The sequence below is a fragment of the Battus philenor genome, unplaced genomic scaffold, assembly GCF_028537555.1.
Source record: "Battus philenor isolate CCGP_79_NKW_IND1 unplaced genomic scaffold, ilBatPhil1.0.hap1 SCAF_17, whole genome shotgun sequence".
NCBI classification, from domain to species: domain Eukaryota; kingdom Metazoa; phylum Arthropoda; class Insecta; order Lepidoptera; family Papilionidae; genus Battus; species Battus philenor.
In genome coordinates this window covers 8724880-8747682 of record NW_027181679.1, presented here as the reverse complement: position 1 = coordinate 8747682, position 22803 = coordinate 8724880, and the positions used below count along the sequence as shown (strand labels likewise).

General features: G+C 33.3%; 2 protein-coding genes across 3 annotated transcripts in view; one reads left to right on the top strand and one right to left on the bottom strand.

Annotated features, from left to right (window-relative positions):
* Positions 1–38: 38 nt before the first annotated feature.
* On the top strand, positions 39–3189 carry Wdr92 (WD repeat domain 92). The gene is made up of 6 exons (XM_068762987.1): positions 39–468; positions 828–955; positions 1355–1572; positions 1652–1774; positions 1858–1970; positions 2646–3189. The coding sequence occupies exons 1-6, from the start codon at positions 185–187 to the stop codon at positions 2851–2853; spliced, it is 1074 nt and encodes a 357-aa protein (XP_068619088.1). The 5' UTR covers positions 39–184; the 3' UTR covers positions 2854–3189.
* A 3342-nt stretch (positions 3190–6531) lies between these two features.
* Pli (E3 ubiquitin-protein ligase pellino) overlaps positions 6532–22803 on the bottom strand; it is a 76264-nt gene continuing 59992 nt past the window's right edge. For both annotated transcript variants that reach the window (XM_068762985.1, XM_068762986.1), the window contains exons 4-10: positions 12541–12735; positions 11819–11998; positions 11577–11684; positions 9256–9412; positions 8401–8581; positions 7448–7589; positions 6532–7071 (exon numbers count right to left, since the gene is read on the bottom strand). In XM_068762985.1, coding sequence (XP_068619086.1) covers positions 7463–7589; positions 8401–8581; positions 9256–9412; positions 11577–11684; positions 11819–11998; positions 12541–12735 — 948 coding nt within the window. In that variant the 3' untranslated portion in view covers positions 6532–7071; positions 7448–7462. The remainder of the gene's footprint in view (positions 7072–7447; positions 7590–8400; positions 8582–9255; positions 9413–11576; positions 11685–11818; positions 11999–12540; positions 12736–22803) is intronic.

The following is a 22803-nucleotide window of genomic DNA, read 5'->3' as shown; positions in this document are numbered from 1 at the left end:
TTTTTCTCTTTCTATGTTATTCTATAATAATTAAACAATAATGTACTGGGTTCATGGTTACCATGGAAACAGATGTTTTTTAACTAATAGATAAGTACATTGATACTTATTAGATGATTTGTCAATAAATAATAAACAGATCAGATTTACAATAAATACATTCGTTTGTTTATTATTAGTTATAATGGAAAACGAAAACTCGCCGCAAATTATAACTCATGTTGAACATAATTTGGATCATTCCTTATTTGACTGTAAATGGATACCATGTTCCGCGAAATTTGTAGTTATTGGATCACTGCCTAAAGGTAGTGGAACTATTGAAATATTTGAAATTACATCGGGGGAAATTAAGAAGGTGAAGGATATTGAGCGACCAAATTCATTTAAGTGTGGTACCTTTGGTGCGAGTAGCGATATTGAACGCAGATTAGCTACAGGTGATTTTAAAGGAACCTTAGAAATATGGTTTGTACCATTTTAATATATTTTTAATTTGTATTATATTCATACAAACGTCAAGAAGTAGTACCATACCTCTGAACCATATATTGTCTGCCACATTATTAATCCTAGCATTTCATTTAATCCACTTGATTTTTAATGATCGTCATAAAATATACGGTCTTGGAGAACATACTTTGAAAAAAGTTGAATTTAATACATCAAACAATAAATATACATGCTATTAATCTTCTCTATTTTAATTCACATTTGTTAGAAAAGGAATATTAATAGACTCCATTTTGCCTAATAATACAATTTGAAAATAATTTGTCAATATTTTTGAACTGTATAAACTATGTATTTAAAATGATTATTTTCAGGGATTTAGAAAAAAATTGTCAAGTCTACATAACAAAAGAGCATACAGATATAATAAATTCAATTGATGGGATGGGAGGAAGTATGAATAATTGCGGAGCTCCAGAGATTGTTACCGGCAGTAGAGATGGTAAACTTTATGAAACAATTGTTATGGTATGGCAAAGAACCAGCTTAAGTTAGAAGTTCTGAAATTCTTTATCACTATTGCCATCATTTCAACCACAAAACAACTACTGCAGGACATGGGCCTCTTCAATAGATTTCCAACAAAACCTTTGTGGGCTGCCCACTGCCACTTCATTTTGTCAATCTGCTGTGCTGTCAATTACTTCGTTAATATATGGATCTCTTCATTACCAATTCAATCTCATGCAAGGCCACATTGTTTAATATTGAAGTTTCTTCATAATTGTTGAGTTTTAATAAAAATGTAATAATAATCCTTTTGTTCCTATCTCATAATAATAATTTTCTATTTTAATGTTCATAATGATTTTATAAAAAGAAATTAAAAAAAAAATTTAAGGGACTGTAAAAGTATGGGACCCTCGTCAACGAGGAAAGCCAGTTGCCAACATGCAGCCTATGAAGGGCGAAACCAAACGAGATTGTTGGTCAGTCTGTTTTGGTAACTCATTCAATGACGCCGAGAGGATAGTTGTCGCTGGTTATGATAATGGTGACCTCAAGATGTTTGACCTCCGAACCATGTCATTACGTTGGGAATGTAACTTGAAAAATGGAGTATGTCTTGTTTAACTTTTGTTCTAATGTATTTAATATTGAGGATGAATATAATATAATTTATTTTTTTATTTTTTAGGTATGTTCCTGTGAATTTGATAGAAAAGATATCCCTATGAACAAATTAGTTGCTACTACTCTTGAAGGAAAGTTTCATGTCTTTGATGTTAGAACCCAAAATCCCGCTAAAGGATTTGCTCAAGTATGTCATTATCAGATTTTATTTTACACATAACAATTATGACATAGTTTCTCTTAGTCTCACAGGCTATATTCTGTTTTCAGATTTTAGATAATTCAACGAAAAGTGGTACCATATGGGTAGCTCGACATCTTCCACAGAACCGTGATGTATTCATATCATGTGCTGGTAATGGTCAGGTTTCATTGTGGAAATAGTAAGTAATGATTTTACGTTAATATCTCAAAATTTCACAAGTATAGATTCACTAATAACACATACATACTTAAAATATAGTTTTGTGAAAATCTAATAATGTATGAACTATCATCAAAGTTATAACAATGTTTAAAAAATGTATATATTATAATCTAGAAAAACTAAACTAGTTTTAAGGCCTGTATCTTGGATGCTTACACAAAAGATAAGGTGTCGGCTTTAAAGCTTTATACTTATTTTAGATCACCTTGACCCATTTAAAATGATCACTCTGAAATAAATTACATTAATTTATTTTTCTTTTCGAATGCCACTGGCTTAAAATTTATAAATTTTAATAGTAATAATTAAAATTTTGGAAACTCTTTTCTTTCCTATATCAACATTACATTATTATTTCTGTAACAATTTTTTAAAAAGGTGTATCATACATTAATTGATTGAAAGTTAGCTGTACATTGACCCTTTTAAAATTTTTATGCCTGTGCTCAATCACTCAGTGTATGTACCTTAAATATTATATTGTAGTGTAGATACATATGTAGATCATTTATTAATAAATTATTATTATGGTGTAAAAGGTATAATTGATCTATAGAATAGGCTTATATCCAGCGGTGCATGTCCTATGGTTGAAATGATGATGATAGATATTATATGAATTTATTTACAGTGAATATCCAGAGCAAAGGTTTCGTATAGACAGCCAAGGCGTGGCGTTAGGTGTTCCCGGGAAATTAAACCGTTTGCAACGTATGATCGTCAGCACACAGCCGATCAACGCGTGGGAATGGAACCGTGATCACCTCGGTCTCGCAGTCGCCACTGCTTACGATCAGCACGTAAGGGTACTTGTCACCACCAAACTTAATTTGCAGTGAAATGTTGAAGAATAAGTTATAGCTTAATACACAGTACTTTGTAGTAATCTCTAATGATTAAACTATTTAAAAACAGTTTCTTTATTGTTATTAATTAGTGTTACGCAAAATTGAAAGAGACCATAGCGACTCTCGCCACTTATTTTGGGAATTCGAATTATGGCCATCCATATTCAAAGGGCACCCAGAGAGCAATCACCTCGTTGAGAGGTGAGATCTAACAAGAAATGAGGAAATACACAGAAAAACCAAGGTCACGAACATAGGTCTAAAACTTGCTTGTCTAGTAGTAGAGAGAGACACATTGGAGAGGAGGTGAGGACCACGAGACGCGGCGTGTGTAGGCCGGTTTCCCACTAAGTGAATGGTCGATATAATTAGTTGCGTGGAGTCGCTGGACGCAGGCAGCACAGGACCAGTCATCTTGGCGATCCTTAAGAGAAAGCCTATGCCGTCCAGTGGGCGTCTATCACCTGATATGATGCTGATTTCCAAGTTGCAGTGGTGACTATCAAAGGGTAATGTTGAAATAAAACAACGTAACAAATTTCTAACTCAAAAGAGCAGTTTTATTACTCTAGCAATTATAAATAAAATTAAGGCTAGCATTCAGTTCTTATTAAAACTAATGTTAGAAGTCGTTACGCGCGCGCCGTGGTGCCTTACGTCTACTGTTCTTTCGCGCCACTATCTTTGATAACTTAAACCCACTAACATTGACGTATATTTACTTTCAAGAAATAAATGAAAATTAGTTGGTGGAAATAGTCTTTTAGATTCTCTAACTCGTGTATCAAATTGCTCATGTAGTGGGTTTAATTTATTATGAGCAGTACTGTCTCACATTCAGAAAGTTAATGCTAAATATATCAAAGTTTTTATTATTGCAACACATCTTCACAACGAATAATTAAGCCGTACGTAAATACAGATAAAAAATTATATTTCATCATATGCATACATGGGTAAAGAACATGTTCTACAAGATGTTAAATCATAAACAATATTAAACAGCTTCAACTTCTACAATATTTTATCTCATTAAAATAATTATTTGATTTAAGAAAATTCAATAAAGAAAGACAATCGGAATATATTAACATTTTAGCCTAACCCTTTAATAAGTTCTCTGGAGTACTGATGGGCAATTATTACGTGTCTTCAGGTGTCGTCAGGTCGTTACTAACTAACGGTTTCGACTTGTACAAAAACTAAATTTCTCCAATTTTGTCAGCTAACGTCGCTACTGTAACTTACTATATTTATACACCACGCACAAAACGCATGAACATGAAATTATCATTTCTACAAGACCTCTGCATTTTCAGAGTCAAAAATATTTTCCATAAGGTTTTATATAAACCATGTCAACAAAAATAAGGGGGGATCAATGAAATTATGATTTTTTTTTTCATTGAAAATGGCATACACCACGCAAATTGTTCAAAACCAAATCGATGCGCCCTATTGAAATTATTTAAAATAACAACAGGTGCACTAACGCTTATGCAACGCCATAATATGAAAACAACATATGAGGCACTGTCATTTTTCCCGCCATTTCTTCAATTATAGTATGGGTCTTGCCTTGGTCTCATTCAAATTATCCATTCATTACAACTACTTTTAACACAGAGCAATACCTTAAATAAAAAATAGAAACTTTATTATTTTGAATTAATATATATCGCATTTAATATTAGAAGCCAACAGTCCAAACCACATTATATTCTAGTTGGCTTATGCTAGCGCTAACAGGCTCGCTTATTACTATGTTCCACACACTACAATGTAATTAAACAACATAAATTAATTAACAGGAGCTTGATATTTACATTTCATTTTTGCAACATAAAGTCACATGAATTCAAATATACACTGGCTGTGTCAAAAAAAATTTAAGCAAAATAAGAGAGCTATAGATCTGATGAAAAAAAAATCGAAATAAATTATCCTTTAATATACTCGTCCAAGTTATTAGTATGTACAGCACAGAACAGACGAGCATTAAGATTATGAAAGTAAGCAAAGGAAATAGAACCTTACAGCCACATATTTTATGAAAAAAAATGTATATGTACATTAACTATGTCACTTCTATTTTGTAAATTAAACATATTTAATTAGTGTCTTATATCCTATAGGTTGTCCTACATATAAAATGTGGATGTAAAAAAATAACTTGCCTATTACACAAACTCGCATCATCATCATCATTGTTTATTTTAAGAGCTGCTTATCACAACGAAAACTACGCAATTAAGAAAGTCAAATTATATTACAATCACCTTACTGTCCACTTTTATCATTGCACTTTATAATTAGCAATTAATAAATATTCATTGTTTGCAATAAAAAGAACTGAAAAATATTTCTGGTCATTCTGTATGACAGAAGTGAATGGACGATATTTAAAAACAATTACAATTTTCATTAACAACCTAAATTATTCCAAAAAATCTTTGTGTTTGTACATTAGTAATTGTTTTACTTTGTAACAACCTGTACTAATAATTTTAAGTAAAAATTCAAATTGCTTTATCTTTTATAAAAGTTATTAAATCCAATACTTAGACATTCATGGAAAAATAGGATTATATATATCAACAAAATCAGATTTTCAATAATCAATATCCACAATGGAATGAGTCCATTTTAAAATCACTCTCATTATAATACAATTTAACGCTGATAGCAATATACAAAGCAATGAACATGTCCCATCTTTGTAATATCCATAGGTGATATTTATAATTTACATGTTCAGTTTAACAAATAAATATTATACTTCGTCATTTGAAACTCTTTATGTTATTTTAATTCCGACACTAACTCCTAATATTGAAAATGACAATTCTGTTAACACCCATCCAAATGCATCTCATAAATTGTTATTTTTAATTGTCAATAATAATGGGTGTCTGGGCAATAATTCTGCACGCTATTAAAAGTTAACAACGGATAACCCGATGGTACAAAATGGAACCAGAATTAACAGAAATCATCAATTCTTAATGTAATGTATCCAACACAGAGGTCTTCACTACCAATCTTACTGTGTTTTATGTATCGTATATTATAATAATATTTAATTGCTTATATTCAACGTGTCAGACGTATGAGTTTAATTAACATGAATTGCATTTTTATTGTATTGTGTCCACAAAATTCACACATTTACACTATTTCTTTTAGCTGATCAGAAATCTGCAGCAATCAAGATATATTAATTGGCTTATTTGGTCAATAGCCTATATTGTATAGGTTGCTGTTAACTGCAATAATTTTACATTTTTGAATTAAATCACATAGTGTAATTATTAATTCCAGACCTATAAGCTTTGGTATAAAAATGCATCAATATAAAATAAACAGTATCCATTTTTATCACATTCCGCAAACGTGTGTAGTCGCATGACCGAAATAATTGTACAATTTAAATTCATAAAATATTTACTATGCATTTTATTGTACACTGATGAGAAAGATAAACTGAGATAAATCAATTTCTTCTGTTCAATAATTTTGTAACTGATAATCATATTATAGTTTATTAATCTGACCAATTCCAGGTGTATTTTTTTATGTATATGTTTAAAATGATGAGGCTATTCATAAAATATGTTTGGCCTAGGAGTGAGGTTGCCACGGGAGGACGGGGAGTCTAAGAAAATATGATGATATGATTGCCAACATCTGAACAATAAAGAAATGATTTATTAATATTGATTTTTAATAGCAGATATTAATAAATTTATCTGAATTTGGATATTAGAAAAAAAATATTTTTACAAGGTTTTCCATTTTTTCAACAAGAAAAAGGTAAAGCTTTTGTAACGTTATATTTTCAGGTGGGGGATGTTGCAGAAAGTGTAACAAAGTGAAATTACTAATCAAATATTTTATGAATAGCCCTTATAGTTGACGGAATTCTTTGTTAAAATAAACTTAATCTTATTAGATATTCCAGTCAGATATTCCCGACACGATAACTGAATATAATGGAGCCAAGCGACTACAAGTTCCAGCGAGATTCCGTCCGTACATTGGGTGCACACTACAATGGCGCGATAAAGTTACTGTGCAACCCTTCGCACTCGGAAGCGAAAAGCTTTGTTCGTTGGTCCATAGAGCCAAGGCATGTGGCATTGTTATCATATCACTTTGTAGACACTTCAGTTTTGACGCACTTTACTGCGTACATTTCTATACGCAAATCTGTGGATAAAACAAAAGATGTTATTTGTCAGTTAATATGCATTAGATACAATAAACGTATTTTTAAACAGGAACTTATTATTCAAATTACAAATCAAAAATTTATGAGAATTTTATTCCAAGGTTTAGCAATACAACAACCACATTTCAACATTTTCTCAAAATCGGATCTATATCCTTAATCATTTTGAGTTTTAATACTGCAATTGATTCAATAGATTTTGTCTGCTCATTGATATCATAGCCCTACAAAAATAAATGTTGTAGTTTTATAGGTTATTACCATAATTTTAGCTGTAGTACCTTCATGGTCAGTGAATAATAATTCAAAGGTTGGTAAAAAAATTTGCAAGTTAAACAAATAGCCGGGTCTTACGTGTGCAGTTGAGATTCAGTCGAGGTTGTCCTGGAAGATGAGGCGTACATAGCCCGGAGTGCCCTGCAGCGGTGCGGCGCAGAACGGACAGATGGCATGGAAGCCGTTCGTGCCGTGCGGGATGTCGACGCTCGCCCAGTATCTAACATTTACGTCAACCTCATTAAATATGTAAACATAGTGCGTGGTCTGATGTTTTAAAGTATATTAGTTACTTTAAAACTAGAGATTCCTGGAATTTCAAAATTTAGCTGGTTTTGATGCAACTACATATCTTTCATAAACGCGAACTAGACAAAACGTGAACATTAGATCTAAATATGGATAATTGCGTTGCGGCTGTACTGCTTAATACGGAAAATGCAAGTTTTATAAGTAAAGTCGCTGAGTTTCTTATAATATTATCACTTATACAGTACATATGAGAGTACAAACATATAATAAAGTTCCACAAGATAACAGATATCTTCATTTTCTTAGTTTTTTATTTAAATTAAGAATATATTATTAAATAAATCTTATTACAACATTCAAGATTTTTCACTCAATAATAACATGTGGAATATGAACTTCATTGACTCATTTACATGGTTGATATTATAATGAATACATCAACAACCTTCCTACATTGAACCTCTGGCGCCTATGCGGCCCCTTTGGGTACTAATCTCGAAATCTATATAAATTAATGGATCATTTGCATTTCCCCCCGTAACGCATTACATACTACTAAAATGTGTCTCATTTCTCTTACTGTGAGTAAACTAATAAGTTATAGAAAGTTAATATATTAGTCTATCTAACAAACGTTTATTGTTATTAAATATTAAATAGATAATAAAAATAACAATATATCGACGGCCATCAGCGTCCAGTTAGCAATTTGGGTGGTGCATAGTTAAATTAATGAAGATAGACACGGAGTATATGACATTTGAAAGATGTATACTTACTTGACGGTTCTTTCGGAGGCCATGTGTCCGCAGGGATTGAAGGCGTAAGTGGGCGGTCCGGAGTCGACGTAGAAGGCCGGCTCGATGCCCATACACACGCGCACCACGGGTCCAGCGGTCAGGCACATGGGGCAGCGCCGCACGCCCGCCTCGCTGCCTTCCGCGCCCCACGAGTGCTCGCCTAGCGCAAACGTCAACTCTTAATGAAGTTTGAAAAAAGCTCAACAATTTTTTTAAGTCACTATCTACTCTTTCGCTACGAGAGTATGCTCCGGAGTGACACTCCTGATAAATGTACACTGTATAATAAATACATCTCGTAGCTCATGGTGAAATGGTTGTATGTGTTAAAGTACACGAAGGCCGATGTGTGGTTGTCGAAAAAATCTCTAATATCACTTAATTTATTTATCAACATGCACTTACAACAATAAATATATTTCGTACACTACAATAATTTTTAATAATGTTATTATATTTTCATTGTAATTCTTAATGGTATGCAATATGTAGTTTGAATATATTCTACCAATCCTTTTCTGCTTTTTATAGAGGTCAAATATTTGATATGTACGGACATTGCATGAAGGTTTTCATTAAGCGTGTACCACAGTGTACACTATCATGGATCAGTGCTGAGTTTAATATCACAGATGATCTAAGTATGTTACTTTGTTGACCCTTGGAATAGGGCGGTTCGTGGGATAGATGGGAATAGTTCAGAGTTCTCTTGCGGGGGAAGAAGCGTCTCGCGCTTTTGGAGTTGCTTCGAAATAATTATAAGGATGATTGCAGATACTAATATGATACAGATAATAATAATTGAAGGTTAGATGTCGACATAGCAATGCTTACCTTGGACATGGCCGCAGTTGAGGTACACATATGGTTGGTTGAGGTCCTGGTGTGCTGCGGACAGCTTGCGCGGGATAACCAGTGTGTTCAACCCCACTGGGCACTGCGGCCGCCCCGCGTTGAGCTCGTCCACCAGCGCCTCCAGAGTACGCTTCGTCTGCGAATACCGTCAAATATGAAAAACACCATAAACAATGCAAAAGAAGCAATATTAAAATCCATATAACAAAAATATTTATAAAACGGAATTCATTATATTTTATTACAAAAAAAATGAAAAATAGAGAGTACAATAATAAACAAGTGCATCTTTCTTACGGACTGAAAATGCTATAATCATTAGATACGTCAGATTTGCAGATATCCAGCACAACAGTTGAGTTTTAAATGTTGCTGTATAGATAAGTTTTCGTAAGCACAGTCCAAGTTAAAGTAAAAGAAATACGATAAGGGTTAGGTCAAAAAATTAATGTAAAAATATATTAATTCCTTTTCTTAATCGCGTTATTTCATAATCTTGTAAAAAGAGTTGTGTGTGCTTTACTTTACGAAACAAATACAACATAACCTCTATAGATATCCGTCTGTTGTATTTAGTTAGACTTTTAAAGACCTTTTAATATTGAACAGCCTAATGCTAGGAAGTAAATCAGTTGCTTTGGGGGTCGTTCTAAGCTCTGTCATCTGAATATGTCGTCTTCAAGCCGTCATGTGAACAATGCCATACATTAGAAAAGGCCTATACATTTTAATAACATATGGCTGTAGGGGACTACAGCGCGTACCGAACGGAAGCCCCGGTCACATGTGAGAAAAAAGTTTTCCCTGTTAACTTTATAAAAACTCGGGTCTCCAGTCAGAAAGAGCAAAACAAATTCCATGTTCTTATGTTTTACACAGCTCAAATTATCAAATTTCGCGTCATTAGGTTTAATCAACAAGTGATTAAATCTTAAATTAATCTCTGTTACGTTCGTAGGAAAAAATGTAAAACCCAAATAATATCTTTGACCAGGGGTGGCCAAGCCATTTGATTTTGCGGGCCACTTTTTCGAAATTTAAAATTTTTTGCGAGCCGCAATTGGATAATTAAATGGTTTATATAAACACGCAAAAGAAAGTTTTTTTTACAATAATAACATTTATTGAAATTATTTAAACAAAAGTACAACATACGCGCATTAAAATTTTATATAATGACACACGTATATTAATATGCCGGTTAATAATTTTATGATCGGTATTTGGATTTAGCTAATTTTATGCTGGAATAATAATTGTTATTATTCACACCAGTAATTTGTTTCTATTTCTCAGGAGCTGATTATAGGTTATATAAATTTAAATATTGAAATAATTCGAGAACCAATCGGAGCTAAAAATAATTGTCCAAAGAGCCGCAGTTTGGCCACCCTCTATTGTCTATTGTCTCATGTGAAGTTTCTTGGTTTTAGCCTTTCGGCTTTTACAGCTTCATTGGAAACGAGTTCACGAAGCGGAGGGGTCCGTGAACTATATAAAATTTACAGGATTCGAGTTTCCGAATCCGTATCAGTACTCGGCGGGAGAACAAGGAAGTCACATAGATAGTAGCAGCGAGGCTCACCCAGCCAGCCCTTGAGTGTGAAGGGCAGCGTGGACCACTCGGCAATCTAAGTAAGAATACTGATCCTACCTCGGATCGCCCACACTGTTCGCGGCAGCGGCGTCGGCCTCCCGACGCCGTTTACGTAACGGACGGTAGGGAGTGAGGTGAATGCTTTTGAGCATCGCACGCGTTTTTTCGTGCGGTGAGCGGTCGCCAGTGGAGTGGTTGCTGTAGTTGGTGAGTTATCACTTGCAGTGTAGTGAGTGTCTGAAGCGTGCGGTGTGTGGTGAGTGGATTGTAGGAACCCTGCGATAGGATCTGTAAGGACGTCTTTAGGATGCCCTACGAGGTTTCTGAAGGAGGTGCCGGGGGAGTAGCTATGAAGGGATTGGGGTGGGAAGAGGCCTTCGCGAAGTATGCCTTTGAGCATGCCTGGAAGAACTCTTGGACGGGTTTCTAGTTGGAGGTCACTGTTACGTTGGACGTTACGTTGGAACCACCTGGTGCCAGTTGAGAGCCGGGTGAAGCGATTCTGTAACGTCTGTAAGGGTAGTAGTATGTGCGCTGAGTTGGCCACCCCCGATCTTTACTATTCTTTTATACTCTCAAATAAGTTTGTGTCGAGAAATTCACACAGGTTTATTATGTAGTATGCTAATTGTGTATACTGAGTCCCTTATTTGTTTGTAAGTTCTTGTATGTAGAGTATAAAGAACAGAAAAGAATTACGTACAGGTGAGTTTTTAAGTCCTTCCGCACTCCTCCACAGCAGCGTTGCACCACATAAGTCAATCATTGTTCCGTCTCTCAATACGTTTGTCTCTGCTTGACATGGCACTCCCTGTAATTGAAAAGTTATTACATTTTTAATATGGTATTTAAAACTCGCTAATTTTTAATAATACTGAAAAGAACACACATATTTTTTACAGCTTTTATTATCTGAATTTAGTCTAAAAAATTTCGAAATGTTACCTTCTGTTGTGCCGAACGACTTTCTCTGAGCGAGAAAACTGCACCGCCAACGGAAGTTTCGCGCCACGGGCCACAGGTGGCGCTTCCGCCACAAAAGTCGCCACGCGGGTGCATTATAAGCACTCCGTTTGTCGTGAGACCATCGATCTCGTGATTCTCTGTCCATTTTGTCGCCTTCTCCTGTAACCATCGTAACAAAAAAATAAGACTAATAATAAATACTAAAAGTTGAATAAAAACAAGAAAAAACCAAGGGGAAAAGCATCAGTTTTGGAATAGAGAATCAGCTGTTATAATTTGAAGTAGTAATATTTCTATATATTATGCAAATTTAATAATAAAAAATAAGTTAGAATTTACTATTTTCTTTCATTATATTACTATTACTTACCTGTTACAATACATCCCTTTTAATTCTACAAATATATTTACAAACGTATTCAAAATGAATGTTTCGCTATTTCACTTTTTTCATTTTTAAAAGAGCTCTCTGTTTATAACATCGATTGCACATTAACAAATGCCTGGATAGATAGGATTCTATAACATGTGTCGTGTTAATGGAGTTAAAATTGAAAAAAAAAAAAACTATGAACACTGTTTCCTTTTTTCCTTTAATTAGTAAAAAATTCAAAGAGCAAAAGTTTTTGCCTTGTAAAAAAAATTTAGTGCCTTAAAAATGTTGATTGTTTATTATGGAGTCGGTAATAAAAGTAACTTACACCAAGAAAAATGTTTCTCGACGAGTCGAAGCCTGCTGCATAAATGCGGCAATTGTTGACGTCATTCCGGTCCGCGATGATGCGGCATGCAAACCGCGATATCGTGCTTTGCAGCACCTTCGTGTCACTGCTCTTGTCTCCGGCCACTGTGTCCATCACGACGAAGTCGATCGGGGACTCTGATGATCTACCGATCTGTTTAAACAAAAAAAATGGTATTGTCTTTATTAAAGCAAACATTTGCACGCACTTACGAATCGTTATTTATTTTAACATTATTAGTAGTAAACTTGTCAGCGCCGGCTCTGAATGTTAATTTACTGAGAAGAGCCGGTCAGAACTCGAGTTGTTTTACATTAAAATATCAACCATATATTACGATCAACTAAAAACTCTTCTAATAATAATATACTTTTAATTTTATATTTAAAAGTAATAAAAGGAAAGTTTTATGACATGTCGTGGAACTTTATTACATATGCGTACACTCAGGCCCATGAAGGATTTGTACTTTTTTCAAGGCGTTACGAGTTTATTTTTATTTCTTATATTTATCATGCGTCTGTCACTATTTTTATACAAGTATTTAAAAGGAAGGTTAGAGAGTTAAAATTAAGATATTTTTGGGTATATTATATTTGAGTTAACATATTTATTTATTTATTTAACAGTATATTGTACACAATAAAAACACTAAAGTAACAATACAAATATAACTGACACAACAGGCATTACTTATTTCTAACCCGAAATTTCTTCCATATCGTTCCTTTGACAGCATTTTTGTATGACAGAGAAAAGGACAGATGATAATGGTCATCAACAAATGTAAAGGAATATAAAGATGCTTTACCATATGGCTACTTTTTAAAAGGTTTGCAAGTAACAATTTTTTACATTGTTTATTTACTATCAGTTTCTCAGTCTCATACAGACAATTAATTTTTCAATCATTATATTCATGCTGCGGCTATGCTTGGTATGAAATTTTTTTTTAGTTCTGCGATATTCACGATATTTTTGATTATTTTTTGCTGCTGTTACTGGTATTTTGCAACATCTAATTTTTTGGAATGAACCCATTGAAATTTAATGTTTGATGAATCAATTAATTAATCTAGAAACTCGTCATAACGATATTCCTCAAGATACTTTTCATAAAAGTATGGGTTGAGTTGAATACGATCATGGGTAAAGTTTTTACTATGAAGCGATAAACAGAACATCATTTGTATTGTTTTCCTCGACAGATATGGACTGACACATTGCGTCACGCGCACGCAGACAGTTTAACTCGCGACGTTAATGCGTATTTTTTAATTTTAAATCTGTCCGGCAATTATGTTACAAAAATATTTTTAGTGTCAAAACAAGTGTAGACTTCTAAACATAATTTTATGTCTATGTTGAAGATAAAACTTCTAGTGAAATAATTTTTCTCGGTATACAGTTTGTTTATGAGCGTAAAGCTTTTACACCTATTTACAATTACCTTTATAAAAATATTACTCTGAAATATAGTACATTAATTTATGTTTTCTAACACATTGGAAATGCTAATTACCTCTGGGAGTATAAAGTATGCAAGGAAAGATAGTAAACGATAAATAATTTTAATATGTAGTACTCCGAATTTTGAAGACGCTTTGATGTGTTCAACTTATTTATTATTTCTAAAGACATTGATATTTAAATAGAGTGTTATAAATACATTATTTCACAGCAAATCAGCTATACGTTAAGCCATTTAAAGAATTATACATATAACCTATCAACCTGTATAGTAGTATAAATTCGAACGCCTCGTAATTGATCTTAGTTGGCCTTCATATGCTAAATATAATACTTTACATACATACTTCACGCTCAAAAGGCTGATTTAAGGTTAAGTTTACGTTCAGTTTTTAGATTTCATTAAATACATAATGCAGAGAACTAGAGCAATATTTTTATTAGATTAATTTATAACCTAGTTATTCTTAGTACATATTAATATAATAATTTTATATATATATATATATATATATATATATATATATATATATATATATATATATATATATATATATAGTATAAGTGTGTGTATATATATATATGATTACTTTTATATTTATACTTTTATAAACAGAAGTCTCGAAAAGTTTACTCGATTAAAAATTTCCTTAAAGTTATGTTCTGAACTTTTACTGGAAATACCACACTCCCCTGGTGCGTACGGATCAGATCTGCCCGAAATAAAGGCTACATCATATCGAATCACCTTAAAAACACATTTTAAAATCGCTTGCTCTGGATGAACTATAGATAATAAACAATAGTATTTAATTTATAATTTTAAAAAATCGTTCCTGACAGGCGCCATGTTGGGGCACACGAAGGGTGTGTTAGAAATTAAACGACATGTTTATGTGTGCAAAGAGCATACGGCGAGTTATACATATCATCGGCTGCAGGTGGTCTCGCCTTGCTTTTACAATGCGTCTGCCGTGTTTCCCTATACGCGTGTTGCTTTAATTTCATTCCACTTGAGTACCTTACGAACTAACTATGGAAAATGCAAGCCCACGTTATTGATAATTATTTGAAATATTTGAACTGTATGAATATAGTAAGTTGGTCACCTGTAGGATAATTGGACAACAATATTTGTCAGCAAAAAACTTTTATGCTATTTCCAATTACCTCGTAAAAATTAATTTCTCTGAAACATGTATTTTTTTTATATTCAAATGCATCAGACCAATAACTTCTGGCAGTTCAGTCTGTAGGGACAGATATTAAAACATAATATTTTTTATATAGAGATATTTTTATATAGAGAGTATCATACGCTACTTCATAGCAAATGAGGTATACATTCAAAACTTTGAAACTTTTACACCTATAACTAATCATAACCTGTACATATAACACACAAGACAACATACAAAAAACACGTATCTTGTTTTGCTTAACACGTGGTACACAACGAGCAACATTTAGTCTATTGTTGTATTTATTAACTAACAAAGTATCTTAAACGATGTGAACCAAAGTGTCAGTGCCCGTTTTGTTTTGTCGAATATGTAAGAGTATTTTATGTCGACCAATCTATAAAAAGGTCTTTCGCCTTATCGTAACAGACGTGTCTGTCTCTTTGTCTTATCGTAATGTATTAATAAAATGTAGGCAACACGATAATAGAAAGCTTTGTTTTTAATTTCGTTATCGTACGTTCTGTTCAATGGATTCATTAAAAGTATAGTTATAAGAATAAATGTCGATGATAAGTGTTTAAAAGTAATGCAAACGAACGATAAGTAGATTTATGTATGTATTAATAAATTAATTACATGCAAAAATATTATAGCATATTCCAAGTAGGAAATTAATGCTTAAATTTCCACATAACAATCATCGTCCTTTGATAGCAACCATGCAATAAGAAACACGTAAGATAAAGTTGGAGGTTCCCACTGAAACGGTAATACGTATTTATTTTTTAAACTCGTTATCTTGAAAGTTCGAATGCTATTCGCGGACGGAAAAGGATTCTATTATATTTATAAGCATATAAATAATTATATATAGCAATATATCATATTTAGTATAAGTCGAAAGTGTATCTAAAACAGGATTTTCCGTCTTACTCATTTTCTTTTTCTTCCTTTTCATTTCTCTCTTTTATGACATTTACTTCTTTCACCTAGTTTCATTGATTTACCTACGCACCGCCTAAATAACTAACTGGTAGATATTGCTTTCGGTTTTGTTCGACCATATATTTTCTATAAGAAGTGTTTAAATAAATAAATCAATGAAATGTGCGAACAGTATTTTTTCGATAACATAATGCGACATTCCTTGTAACTATTGAATACAACTACTATAATATGATATAACATTTAAATTAATCAGCACGTAACTAGAAATATATATATAAGCGTCCACAACGCGACGGGCCTGATCGGCAGTAGTTAAGGTAACGTGACGTCACCGGTTCCGCAGTTCGCGCACGCCGCTCTGATTGCCAGCAAGAAATAAGCAAGGCTAAATAAACTATCCACCATCCTCTTCCAATTCAGTTTGATTAATCTGTACCGTATCAAATAACTGCTTGATAAAAAGTTATATAAAATCATTTTAAGTATTGAATCAACAGGTCATCGACGTAGCTCAAAGAATTGCTCACTTCAAGTTGTAGTGGACAGTTGTGGCCAGGTTTTCGACAAGCGACCATGAGCCGGTAGACGCGGCGTGGATAGGCCCACCAATAAATGGATCTACGTCACAGTCAAGGTCCGGAATTCTATGTATACGGGCGGCACATGACTTGCCACCGTGGCGATCTTTGGGGGAGCCCTACACCTTGCACAGTAAGCGTCAATCAGCCATATGATATTTAAATCTATAAATTATTATTTCTATACTTTTAAACAATTGTTTCGAAGGTTATGTTAGTAAATAACCTAGGTATGGTATTTATCGCAATTTTAGCCATTTATACGTGAAGACGAGTTGTAATACACGTAGCATTCGAAACTGGCGTGAAAATGTTTGAATAGCACGATTTTAGAAAAACTAATAAAAAGTCTCGGCATAAATCTACAGCGTGTTTTATTTCCCAAAAAGAAAGACGACGCTTTTGCGAAGCGAAAACGACGGGCGGACGGACCGACTGCGTTTTATAGCACATCACCCGATTACTTTCTTTTACTTCTGAAAAATTTTATATGAGAAATGCCAGGTTTGACCAAAGAGAATTGATTGAAATATAATATTTTAACAGAAAGATCCATCCACAGCATCAGCGAAATGTTTCACCTCGAGCGCACCTTCGTTACGCTCAAACTCAACTACCGCGAAGGTCGTTCTTATCGCTACCTCTTTAAAAGCCTTGCACCTAGCGCGTTGCCAAATTAATTGAAAAAAAATTAACGTTAAAGTTCTAGTTACATAAACATTTGTATTTACATATTACACATATTTATACGTATATATTCAGTTATTCGCTACAGGTTTAAAAGCTTTAAAGGGATAAATATATAGAGCTAGCAAATTAGCTACTTAATACATATTACATCCTATCTAAATATCAATTTCATCTATTCAAAAAGAAAAAAAAATTAAAGATTCAGGTTACTACACATTAAAACTGATCATTGTTAATATATATATATATATATATATATATATATATATATATATATATATATATCCGTGCAGACTACCAGAAGTTATTGGCCTGTCGCATCCGGAGAGAAAAAATGAAATAAATGTAACATATCGCAAGTGATCAATCACTTTATACAGGGAGGTTGGAAGTAGGTTCATAAGCTATAGAGCTTATTAGCAATCGCCTTGTATTTATACAATACAACGTAGCCACATAAAACTGTAGTCCTCTCTTATTCCAGCAGACAGACTGAAAAATTATCATGAATATACCATTGATGAAAGAAATGCACACGGAATACTTTCAAAAGCCGGCTCCGTATGAAATGTCAAAGCTTCACTTAAGAACGTTTCAATGCGAAACCTTTGAAACTTGACTTCCGAGCAGAAAGTGATCCGAAAATTACGAGTTTTCTGTTTATTCCTCGTGGAAAAACTACAGTGTTTGACCTCATTATATTTGTTAATGACTATCGTCTACATTAGTAGGTTTACTTCTATATGTATTTTGTTACTGCGACATACAACATTTATGATGATTAGTCAAATCGAATCTTAGACCGAAACATGCGGACGGCGCGATGTGGCATTGTGGCCGCATTGCCGATGTTGAGTAATGCGCCGGTCGCTTGCGTCACTTGATCGTGCAGTAGTCGCTGATCAAAGCTGCCTCAATTACGGAGGTCTGTGTTGCTTTTTACAATGTGTACTAGAGAAAAAAAATGCTATAAAGTTATGTTAATCAATCTACTTCTAATTTCTTCTTATTAAATTCCAGATTTCTTTTAAGACGCTTCGCAAAAATAAAGGGCAAATATTTTTAATAGGGTATTTTTTTTTGCAAATTTCTGTACTACTAGTATCTATTATTACAGGCATGAGCAATGCGCAGCCCGCAAGCCGCTTGCAACCTGTTAGACATGCTTATGCGGCCCAAGTATTTCTAAAATTGAATTAATTTTATCGATTATCTCCCATAAATATATTGCTGTAAAATTAATTATAACAAAATAGTAGTACATACTAATACAATTGATCAAAATGATCATCATCACTGAGTGATGCAAGATTAGAAAGCTGCAATTATGTAGCCACCCCATCAATTTAGACTCATATTAATCAGCTTGTATCAAAAAAAAGTGCCAAACTTCTCATTACAAATGTAACAAAGGTAATTATATTTTGTCTTAATATTTATTTCTACGTGAAAAATCTTCTTTTTTTACTTTATTTTTTGCAATTCCATTGTTTACTATAATTAAAGTTTTGAAAATTATTAATGAGAGTTAAGTGTGCGGTCCACCAAAGAAATTTTAAATTTAAATTGGCCCGTTGATTAAAACGGTTGCTTAACCCTGTATATTTAGGTAAGTCGGGGCTATTCCTGGATATAGGATTTTATTCGCGTCGCCGCTATAAGGTTTTGAAATGATACTTAAAGCAGTTAATTTGTCAGTAGCAAAAAAAAAAGAACAAAGACCCATCAATTCTAAGAGAAAATACAACTAAAACCCTATTTTATCTTGAATACAGCTCTTGATTAGACAGTAATAATGGGCACATAAGAGAAACAATATAAAATTCGACGTGACGACTTCTAGACTTATTCCTGTTTTCAAGATTATAGAAACGTGTAGTAATAAAATTGACTGTTCCCTGGAAAACAAAGATAATTAAGGATCAGATAACTAAGATGAACAAGTACTACAACATTGTCAACTTAGGAATAATTTGGCCTCTGTAACCTGCTCAAAATAAATATTTGCTTGTCAAGAGTGATCATTTCTGAAACGACCTTCCAAATCAACTTGGTTCCTTAGCATCATTTAAAATTTAATAAGGCAGACTCCTCAGTCTGGTCGGTGAAGGTGTACGCGAGTACATAGTAAGTAGGCCTTCATAAACCTCCTACGGGGGTCGTCAGCTCCGTGTACCGTACCCGGCCCCTCTCCCTACAACTTAAAAGAGCTGGCACCCCGCATGGTAAATCCGTAAAACGTTGAGAGCTTACGTCGATGGTACGGAAGTACTCGACCAAATTTATACGTAATTACTAAGTGCAACGCAGAATTTTATATTATAAAGCCTTGGGTATCACCATTTCATTGTGTCCCCTGTTGTAATGTAACATTTTCAACGAGATAAAAGGTTTCGAACTTCGCTTCGTCACGTTGGTATAAAAACAGTGGCTAGATGAATGGAAGCCTTTTATAATAATTGCATTGTTCTCCACGCGGTAATGCAGTTATTTAAATAAAAATATCTACGATTCACTATTGACCGTTTGAAAAAAAAAAACTTTTTTTACTTCTCTATTATTTTATATATACCTCTTTCAGTTTGATCGCAAGCATGAAGTTTTTATAAATAAATCATCATCTTTATGTCAGCCGCTAGACGACCCCTACCAGGTGAATATATATATATATATATTTTTGATAAGGAGGTAAGGATATGTAGATTGATTCAGTTGACCCCGCGTTTTTCTTCATACCAATTTCTATTTAAGCTGCGACAGAAACATGTTCTGGAAGTCTATTAAAAATTCATTTCGTGGATCTTAAAATTGAAACTGAAAAATTTGCTGTTAATAAAATAAACCAAAAAACTAACAAACACAGATATTGATTTTTTGAATTACATTTAAACCGAACCAAAATAGAAAGATACAAATACGCAGCGTTTCGTCTGACGCTAACTAGCCTTAATGCGGATCATTATCATGATGGCGAAGAAATGAACCGCCGTGCTTGTAACCTGTCTAACCGTTAATCAGTACAGTCAGGTACGGTTCTAGGCTTTTGATAGCCTCGACAAAAAAATTCGCCCCCTTTCATGCAATACACAAATTTTCTGCAACTATTCATTACTTTGATATATAAAATCTAAAAACAATATCATAAAAAAATATTTTTTGATTAAGGCGCCCCTTGAGGCCCATTATTCGGCGATGACTATAGCTAAGACGACTAAATGAACCACTGCCTTTCTTTTCTCACAAAAGATCACATTATCATACTAACTAATTATACTAGTTGCATTTCATGATTTATGAACGTAAAGGCATAACCTAAATGAGATCAACCCTAGATAGTTTTCCTATCAAGAATCCGCCACGTGTTTACAGTGCGAGTCTAGCGTGACTTTATAGGAAATACCGGAATTGATACGTTCGATCAACAAGTTCAAAATAAACAGGTGAGCGGCTACCGTGGCACATACAATTACAATAAATAGATTTATAGACGTAGTTCTGCAGCGTTACATCAAAGTCCACGGAAAAGTATATACTACAAGTAAATAACAACCCTTCACTAACGATACTGTAACAAATATTCTATTTCAATTATATTTAATGTTTTTAATCTTATACATTTATAAGGAAGTATGAAATATTTATATATTTTTTGAGGAACAGGCAATGCAAGTTAGCACTTAATGCACCTGAATCGAGATATTAATAAAGGTTGAATAGAGGTTGCCTTGTCATACATAGTGGCTCAATTTATCAACGTAATGTTATAAATTAGAAATATTATTAAGCGTTGGTACATTTTTTGAAATATACAAGACTAGAAGGTTCATCAAATTGAAAGTGACACGATGTGCTAAAAAGCAGGTGCTATTAAAAATCTTGAAATACAAAATCGTTCGCTTTTCCAGATAAGATAGACGTTTAAATTGCACAGAAATTCCGATATCCAACCACTACGATGCTACCCTGTTTAAACGTAAAGCTGTTCGAATGCATTTTGTACACCCAAACACAGGCTTTTTTTTCTGTTGTTATATATCCTTATACATTTAAAATAATCAATAATTTGTCCGGCTCTGTACGTAGAGTTCAAGTACACTTTTTTGTTTTGTGATAAAATTATATTTTTAAATGTGAATAAGTAAAATGTGTAACTTCCGCAACAAATAATCGTAAAATAAAATAAAACTTTAACAAAATACAAGTCTTACGCAAGGATAGATATGTCCACTGTCTACTTGCGTATAATGAACTCTTTGAAAGCGATACCGCCTGACCACAAAGAGGTACATAAGTCGCTAACACTCCGGCCGAGCCTGTTTAGTTATTCATGACTGCTGCAACAGAATGATAGAGAAACATCGACTGAAGGTTAGAGTTTAGTATACAAGATTTTTAACACTTTTTCTGAAAAATTACCATTAAACAATGTTAGAAAATTTTATACCATCTTAAAGCAAATACAAGTCCATAACATAACACTAAGTTGAAGGGAATAAGAAATTAATAGAAATATTAAATTAAATGAAATAATAGAAATACTTGAACAGATTCACGTAATATAACACAAAGGAATTCAATCTCCTAAGGACACGGTTCGTCACATTCAGCTGTTTTGGCCATTTTGCAATTTAGCCTCGTCTTTAAATTGACAATTCTCGAACAAGATTTTGGTGAAATGAATGAGTATTAAGTATAATATATGAAATAATAGTGTCGCAAATACTTGTACTATTTCATAATTGAAAACATAATGTAGTTAATAATATATCTTTTCATATGATCAACAAAAAAATCACTTGTTCTTAATCGTAGCTATTTTAATAAAAAGATGCTTGGATAAGGACAATGAAATATTTATTCTAGTTATTATATATTCATGACTCTTCTAAAATATAGTCACTCACAGAAATTTACAAAAAACAAAACACTGCAATATATATTGCTGTTCGAATAAACCCACGAAAATTGTAGGTAGAACAGTTAACCGTTTCCTTGTATTCAATAAGCAGATCTGTTGGATCCACTGCGGTATTTACTTTCTTTTGTTCGCCGGACGGGAGCATCGTCCCATAACGTACAGCGAGATCAAGTTTCAACCGTCGCTTTGATTATAAAAAGTAATATAAGAAATAGATACGAAGCCTAAACGTGTCCTTTGTTTGGATTATGTCAAAATTGTATACATGCTGCCTTTTGTTATGAAACAGAAATTGAAAGCTTCTTGCATAAACGCAAAAAATGTAATAATTTTGAAACCGTCGCGAAACGTTTACGCTTGAATTTTTCAAAGATGTTTATACAAAAAAAATTTAATGCCCATTGAAGTATTTTTACAAGTAACAATACAATAT

Excerpts from the sequence above, each read along its gene's own strand:
- Wdr92 (XM_068762987.1), top strand. The coding sequence starts at position 185 with ATGGAAAACGAAAACTCGCCGCAAATTATAACTCATGTTGAACATAAT. Across the intron at positions 469-827 it reads AAAGGAACCTTAGAAATATG|GGATTTAGAAAAAAATTGTC; the intron begins GTTTGTACCATT and ends GATTATTTTCAG. Across the intron at positions 1,573-1,651 it reads AATGTAACTTGAAAAATGGA|GTATGTTCCTGTGAATTTGA; the intron begins GTATGTCTTGTT and ends TTTATTTTTTAG.